Raw genomic sequence first — 8,487 nt, 5'->3', positions numbered from 1 at the left:
AAGTTGGAAGGAGGTGTGGGCTGTGGGGGGAGGTAAGAGAGGCAGGAGTAGGGATAGGAGGGAGAACTTTGGTTGGAATATAAAATGAAATTTTAAAAAATGGAAAAATATATGTGAAATTGTTCTATTTCAGTGTTGCAAAAATGCCACTGTAGGCTTGCCAGAGACCAATCTGGTGCAGACATTTTTTCCAACTGAGGTTTCCAGTTCCCAGATGGTCATAGCTTGTGCTACATGGACACAATTGTAAACATCAAACAAATACACACATTTGTACTGTATTCTAACATGACCATTACATGCCTGTCCATGTGTCCACAAGACACAAGTAAATGTATGACTGAGCAAGCCCTTCAGTACAAGGATTTACCTCTCAAATGGAAGATAATTACAAATAGTGTGCCACTCTGTCCTGAGGGCATTCCCTTCGAAGGTGACTTGTCTTAGTGACTTCCTTCTGGAGAGTTTCATGGAGAAGGGAACACCACAAGCATGAGAACACAGTATATGGGCACACATTATGTCTGAAAAAAAGTTCCAACAAAACAAAAGTAGGGGATCTCATATCACTTCTACAAGATGGGTTGAAAAATGTCAAATGTCATCTTCTTTCCCTAGATTTCATAACCACAAAGAAAATTCAGACAAACCCAAGATACGACACAGTAATTATAATGCCTAAAAACACTCTTCTAATCCTCAGAGGAACATGAACAGAGGTGGACAGCACTCATGGTGGACAGTGTCCTTCAGAAATCACAAAGGATGGCTGTCACCGCAAAGGCAAGACCTGTCTCCACCACTGCCACTCACAGTACACATTACCCAATGAACAGGTCTTTCTGAGCTATTCTCTTCCCTTCCCTGGTGATTTACATAAATAAGGCTTGGAGAAAATCCCACAATCCCTTGTTCTCTATGGTTATCTTCACCACAAAGTACCAGTTCCCATTGTTTGAGCATGCCCTGGTCTTCATTTCTTGTCAATCCTTAGGGTTCCCTGTCTTTTTATGGCTTCATTTAACATAACACTCAAGCCTGATTGCATGCTGCTTCTTTTCATCATGTGACATGAACATCTAACAATCCAAACACAATAATCATATTTAGGAACCGGGTATTGTAATGTGCTCTAAGCAGTAATGAGACAAGGGGAGAAATATAAAAGTACATAAAACAGACAGATAGACAGACAAAAGGCAGGTAGTAAGAATGATCTCTAGGTATGGTGTCCATCAGTGGGCCTGTAAATACCCAGAGACCACTGACATGGCAGGAAAATGGTGCCTTAGGTCTCCTCACAGATAAAAATTTAAATCACATGCACTAAACGTTTGTGAGTTGCTTCCTCACAAGTTGGATTTTCTAAGTGAGTGAGAAGCAAAAGATTGACTCCACTAAGAAAAAAGGATTTGAAGTAGTTCCTTAATAGGTATTTCTCTTGACTAAGAGCCCAAAGCGGTGACTAAATTCATATGACAAAATTCCATTAAGAACACTGTGCTGGAATTTCCAAAAACACACAATGCTTTGAAGATGTCATATTCTCTTTTGTTTGCAGAGCTATTCTCTTTTGTTTGCAGAGCATGGATGTGGACTAATTTAATATTTTGACATCCAGCGTTTGGACAGGGTGGATCATACAATTTCCTCTTTACATGGAGCTGGAAACACTCATAGTACCAGAAAATGTTCCTGATTGTTTTATCAGAGCTCCTCTGACAAGCACAAGGCACATCATTCACCTGAGGAAAGAGAGGAAACCTTGCCCTGTGCCTCCTTTTATCCTCTCAGGATCCTCCTTCAATGCAAAGCAGCCTCAGGCTCAGGCTGAAAGCTCAGGTCTAGCTGAGCAGCCCCATCTCCTTCTCACTGGAGCCTCCAACAGAGCATGGCTGTCCTGGTGCTGCTCCTATCCCTGGTGACCTTTCCAAGCTGTAAGTGTCCAGGGTTTCAGGAGAGAGACTCAGGCATGTTGTTATGCGATGTATGACTGATGGGGATTTGTTTGTCCCCAGGTGTCCTGTCCCAGGTGCAGCTGAAGGAATCAGGACCTGGCCTGGTGAAGCCCTCAGAGACTCTGTCTCTCACCTGCACTGTCTCTGGGATCTCATTAACCAGCTATGATGTGCACTGGGTCCGCCAGCCTCCAGGAAAGGGTCTGGAGTGGATGGGAGTAGTGTGGGCTAGTGGAAGCACCAAGTATAATTCAGCTCTCCAATCCCGAGTCAGCATTAGCAGGGAAACCTCCAAGAGCCAAGTTTTCCTAAAACTGAACAGTCTGCAACATGAGGACACAGCCATGTATTACTGTGCTGGAGGCACAGTGAAGAAAATCCCTTGTGAGCCTGCACAAAATCCTCACTGCAGAGACCCTCAGGACCAGCAGGGGGTGCTGAGGTCCAACAGAGACTTCCATGACTGGTATGGGGTTGCTTCAGAAGGTAGGGAACTCTGAACAATGCTTCATGAACATGTGTTTTTATGTCAGCCCCTGTGGTTTCCTCTCCCAGCCAAGGAAATCCTCTAGAGGCCCCTCTACTGTCTACTGTTTAATATGCTATTAAACTTATTATTTCTTTACTCGTGAGAAAAACACAGAATTTCCCACAGACCCTGTAAGCTGCAGATTAGCTTCTTATCATCCAAGAGATGGACATATAACTATAATTGTAATATATTATATCAAGCATATAATTTCATTAGTTCAATATTTGTGAATCTACACACATGAATATAAGTGTGCACCTGTGTGTGTCTATGTGAGTGTTCATGTTGGTACATGAGTGAGTGCATGAGTGTGTGTGCATGAGTGTATGTTAATGTATGTGCCTGAGTGTATAAGTGTGTGTACATGTCTGATTGCATGAGTGTGTGCATGTGTGTGTGCATGTGGGTGGATGAGTGTGTGTGCATTTGTGTGTGCATGTATGTGTGCATGAGTGTGTGTGTGCATGTATATGTCCATGTGTGTGTGCATGATTGTGTGCATGTGTGTGCATGAGTGTGTGCATGTGTGTGTCCATAATTGGGTGTTGGATTTTGTCAAAGACCTTTTTTCCTCTGATGAGATGATCATGTGATTTGCCTTATAGTCTGTATAGGAGGCTGATTACAGTTTATTGATTTTTATATGTTGAGATGATCATGTGATTTCCTTTCAGTCTGTATAGGAGGTTGATTACAGTTTATTGATTTTTATATGTTGAATTATCCCTGAGTCTCAATGAGGCCGACTTTGTCATGGTGGATGATGTTCTTGATGTACATTGGGTTAGAATTGCAAGGGCTTATTAATAATATGTGCAGCTATGTACATAAAAGAAATTGGTCTGTAATTTTCATTTTAGCTTCCAATGTATCAGCTTTCTGTGTCAGGTTAATTGGGAACTCATACAAATATTAGGCAGTGATTTTATTTTCAGTTACTAGTTTGCAGATTCTTTTGACAAACATTAAAAACACTTCTTTGAAGATCAGGTCAAACTGTGTACTGAATCCACCTGGCCCTGATACTTCTTTGACGTGGTCTGTGTGTTGGCTTTAATTATTGCCTCTATTTCTCCAGGTGTTATGCTCTGTTTATGTTGCTTAACTAATCATGATTTAACTTTGGTAAGGGGGATATGCCAAGACATTTATCCATTTCTTTTAAGTTTTTCAGTTTGTTAGATTAGAGATTTTTTATTCTTATGGTTCTCTGTGTCTCCTCAGTATCAGTTGTAATGTCCCACTTTTCATCTTTAATTTTACTGATTTGGACCTCACCACTCCATCCTTTAGTTAACTGGCTTAAGGATTCACAAATCTTATTTCATCCAAGAACCAACACTTCCTTTTACTGGTTCTTTATATTGTTGTGTTTTGGTGTGTGTGTTTGCATTTTGCTGATGTCAGCCCTGAATTTGGTTATTTCTTGTCATCTAATCCTTTACAGGTAAGCCATTAAGTTGCTAAAATGCAATCCCTGCAAAATTTCTGTGTAGGCACTCAGTGTTATGAATTGCTTCTTAGATCAGCCTTCCTGGTGTCCCATACATGTGTTGTGTGTCTATTTTCAATCCATTATAAAAAGACTTTTATTTCCTTTTTAATTTATATCTTGACCAATTTTTCATTTGGTAGTGAACAGTGTGGTCTCCATGAGTTTGTATATTCCCTGTTTTTGTAGTTGGGCTGTTCTCCCCCAAGAGAAGGAACCTAGGATGAGCTCTTTATGGATTTGATATTTTATTAAACAACACAGGCCTGTGTGTGGGCGTTCACTTTTATGACAGCAAGTCTTCGGGCAGAACTGAATCCATAAACAGGGTGTTTTGAGAAATTTCTATTTACACCGTTTACATGGCTGTTGACAACAATGACAGGCAATGAACAATTTCCAAAAATTTCGCCTAGCTGTGTTACCATGATATCACTATGTCATCAGGGAGGGGAGCAAAATGCCTGTGGTTACTGAAGCAAAATAATGGCAGGTGAATTAAGGTTTCTTAAATACTATACCTAAGGGTTAGAGTGACCTCAATTTTAGCCCAAGGCTGAGTCAGGAATTAGCTAACATGTTTGGTCACTTCATTTCCTATTTGTCTTGGGCATACTTCTTCATCTGAGTTAGCATTCATCTTCCATTTCTTGATTATTTAAGAACTGATATTTATAAATGAGGATAACTTTGCATAAAATAGCAAGACAGAGAAAAATACACACCATCTTTATCCAGGTAAAATTGGATAACATGAAGTAAGTCCTTTAGTCAGATCAAAGCCTCTGTCATTGATAGTCATGTAAGCTGTCTTTTTAGCTGGGAATACAATTATTTTCATAGTCTGAGCTATGAAAACTATCCTTGTATTATTTCTAGTTGCCAAAATTGTACAATTAAGAAAAAATCATCTCCCTGAATATCCACAGATATATGTTTGCTCAGGAAGTATAAACCACACTACCAATGGGCTGGGGAAAGAACCCCACAGCTCTGCTTTATAGGAAACATGCCATTCTGCTGGATGTTTTCAACCTGTGGATTATTATGAAGATGATTTCCTCTTAACCTGTGCTTTTTAAATGCCTGAAGCAATGATTTTATACAATAATAGTGTTAGTTTAAATAGAATGTTAATGATTAAGGTTTTTTTTTAAACAAATGCAGTGAGGATTATGGTAGAGGCTAGTTTAATGGGAAAATTTATATAGGTAAAGTTAGGATATAGTGTCTTTCCCCATCCCTGATGAAGAAGGGACTTGCTAGGGTAAAAAACTAAGAACAAGGAAGGGTCACACATCCAGGACTGATTTTTATATGCCCAAAACTCAGGATTAATTGGAAGACAAGAGGAGACATACCTCACAGTGTACAGGAGGACCAAATGCAGCCTGACCTCAGTCCCTCTCTGAGTATTTGAAAAGAACACTCTACATGCAAATTAACCTCAGGCTCTAGAGTTAAATCTTACTGTTTCCTGTGGAAGGTCACAGGTCTCTGCCTTGATGAAGATGAGGTCTCTGAGGAAGGCAGGTCTTGGTCTGGAAGATGAGACTGCTGGGGTATCTCCTGTGCCTGATAAGACTCCAGAAAGAGAGTGTCTCGAATATCATTCATGGGATCTTGGAGAGGTTATGACTGCAGGTTATTGACAGACAACAATTTTATCCTCAGGCATTCTCTCCCAGGTTCAGCTGAAGTAGACAGGCCTTGATGTCATCAAGCCCTCAGAATTGCTGTCCCTCACCTGCACGGTCTTGGATTCTCCATCACATCTAATGGTTACTGCTGGCACTGGATTCATAAGCATCCAGGGAAGGGGCTAGAGTGGATTGGGTGAATATGTTATGAAGTTACTGCTTATAACAGTCCACCCTTCAAAGCCTGCAGCGACATCTGCAGGAATACATCCATGAGCAAATTCTCTATCCAGCTGAACTCTGTGTCTGCTGAGGACACCACCACATACAACTGTTCCAGGGAACAAGCACCACAGTGAGGGGACTCCAGTGCCAGTGCAGACATAAACTTCCTGAAGCAGCACTGAGAAACCAGCTGGGGACACACAGGATGCACTAAATATAGTTTCAGTCCAGGAGTAGGAACACAGATAGGCTTAACACTCTCAGAAACTTGTGTCCTGCCAGCTCATCCCTTCACACTCTGTAAGAAGTTCTACAGACTTCTCCTGTGTCTTCACACTTAGAATGTTTCTGTATCGAAGTCCAACATCTTTTGGGGGGGTGGTTTCGAGACAGGGTTTCTCTGTAGCTTTGGGGGTTGTCCTGAAACTAGCTCTTGAAGACTCACAGAGATCCGCCTGCCTCTGGCTCCCGAGTGCTGGGATTAAAGTTGTGTGCCACCAACACCTGGCAAAGTCAAACGTGTTATTCTTCATTTCAGACTAACCTTAACAGGAATGATCCATCAAAGCTTTGTTTTCAACGAGGCTTGTTAAACCATGATATTTGCTTTTCACAATGTTTGAGGACAACTTTCATTGCCAGGATTGAGGGAGATGTTTGTACTAGCATCAGTGTTTTTACAGAACATCGATGGTGCCAAACATTTGACAATAACACCAGTTCCTCAACAAGTAACACACTGATCATAAATGTCATCAGGAAGGAAGATGGGAAATAGTTACAAAAAGTCCTAAACTGGCTTGGAATCTGTACACGTGAATACCTTCAGAATGCATTTCTGTTGCATGTGTGCTATAATCAAATACTCAGTATATATTTGAAACCACACACACACACACACACACACACACACACACACACACACACACAGCTGCCACAGGTAAGAGGTGTACATTTATTCTCCTATCAGCTACTTCTTTGCATATGGATAGTAGATTCATGGCTTGTTCTAGGAAAGAAAGAGATGCTCTTGACAATATCAAACCCTGAAAGGTAGACAAGGCCATGTCTCTGTGGAAGCTGGGCATCATCACTATTTCTAGCATCAAGGCCATTGAAGGCAAGCTCTGCCCAGAGCTAACCGTATTCCCACAGCGCTATGAAGGGATTCAGGGTATGAGATGGCCTGGAGCATACCGATGCTCGCAAAAGGCAGCTTGCATGCCTCCCTGGGTTTCTGACAGTTTGACTTGGGGTTCCTAAGAATCGCATAACATACCACTGGGCTCTTGGTTGCCTACTTGGTCAGAGCCGGCAGCCCTATGCATTGAAGTTCCAGTCTGTTCAAGAATGAGTATCGGCTTGCAGAGAGAAACAATCAACTTTAGGAAAATTTACAAGTAAGGAAAAACCACCCGTTCCCCAAATTAAATTTATCTTTCATAAGCATGAAAGTGACTTATCCACTGTTTTAGGCTCATAATGTATTTGCCTTTCTTCAATGGTTGTTTTGTTCCTTGGTTTTTCTTTCCTCTCTGTTCTCCTGGCCTGGGGTCTCAGGATCTAGCCTGACCTCTGGAAAAGGAGATGTGTTCTTCTACAGTTATAGACCAGGATACAGAGCCTGTGGGGGTGTCAGGCTGGCTCATAAGGCAATACTGACAAAAAATAGGATATAGTTGATTATCATTCTTGACAGTGCCCATATTTAAATCTTTGTAAAAACTGGTTTCCATCTCAAGTAATGATTCATTGTCAGGTATTCATGTGCACACTCAGTTGGTAAAGGTCCAGGTCACTGGTGTACAAACCCGTGTTAACATCACCTACCACCCATGTTTCAACAGTCACCAGCCATTCCCATAGAAAATTTCATCACATATTTTTCAGAGTTTTGTGATTTTTTTTGGTGGTTTCGTTGCTTAAATTGGCTCCCAAGAACACTCCTATGACATTCTCTGCAGCCACTCACTGTAAAAAGTGTTGGTTGTGTCTGATGTATGAGTTACAGGAGCATCATTCAGAGAAGAAATAGGCTCTGTGTTAACATAGCAACAATTTGCCTACCTGAAAATAAGAAAGGAGAACCTGCTAGTCTGGAACTGAGCCTTCTTGAAAACTATTTCTTGTCCCACTTTGTCCTGCTGCTCTTCTCTGCCCCAAGTAAGCACACAGATGATATATTAATTATAAAACTGTCAGGCAATGGCTAGGGCTTCTTATTGGCTAGCTCTCTCTTAATCATTAACCCATTTCTATGAATCTATGTATTTCCACGTAGTTTTAGCTTGCCAGAGTATGCCCAGAGCTGTTGTTACTCCTTTGTGGTCTACATGATGTTTCTCGTAGGGCTTCTCTGCCTACCTTTCCCAGAATTCTCCTCATCTCATAGTCCTGCCTATCTTCCTGTATCTATTGGCCAGACAGTGTTTTATCCATCACCCTGTAATGTATTACAGTAACTCCAATTGTGTATGAGAAGGATTTTGAGACAAAGTTGGTTAGATCATTAGATTCCTGAGATAATGACAAATAAATGCAGCTCAATGAATAGCACTGAATTTGCTGTTATTTTACCAGTGTCAGCTTGAGGACCAACCTATGTGGTTACAAGTGAAGCAAGATTAGCACAGTCAGCAA

General features: G+C 41.2%; 1 gene segment (V, D, J or C); it reads left to right on the top strand.

Annotated features, from left to right (window-relative positions):
- The first annotated feature begins 1,891 nt into the window (after positions 1 to 1,891).
- LOC103158650 lies at positions 1,892 to 2,458 on the top strand. The segment is given in 2 exon segments: positions 1,892 to 1,937; positions 2,019 to 2,458. Coding segments are annotated over 2 exon segments (486 nt in total).
- The last annotated feature ends 6,029 nt before the right edge of the window (positions 2,459 to 8,487 follow it).

This window comes from Cricetulus griseus, chromosome 5 (genome assembly GCF_003668045.3).
Source record: "Cricetulus griseus strain 17A/GY chromosome 5, alternate assembly CriGri-PICRH-1.0, whole genome shotgun sequence".
NCBI classification, from domain to species: domain Eukaryota; kingdom Metazoa; phylum Chordata; class Mammalia; order Rodentia; family Cricetidae; genus Cricetulus; species Cricetulus griseus.
The sequence above is the reverse complement of the archived record's forward strand: the minus strand, read 5'-3'. Positions and strand labels throughout refer to the sequence as shown.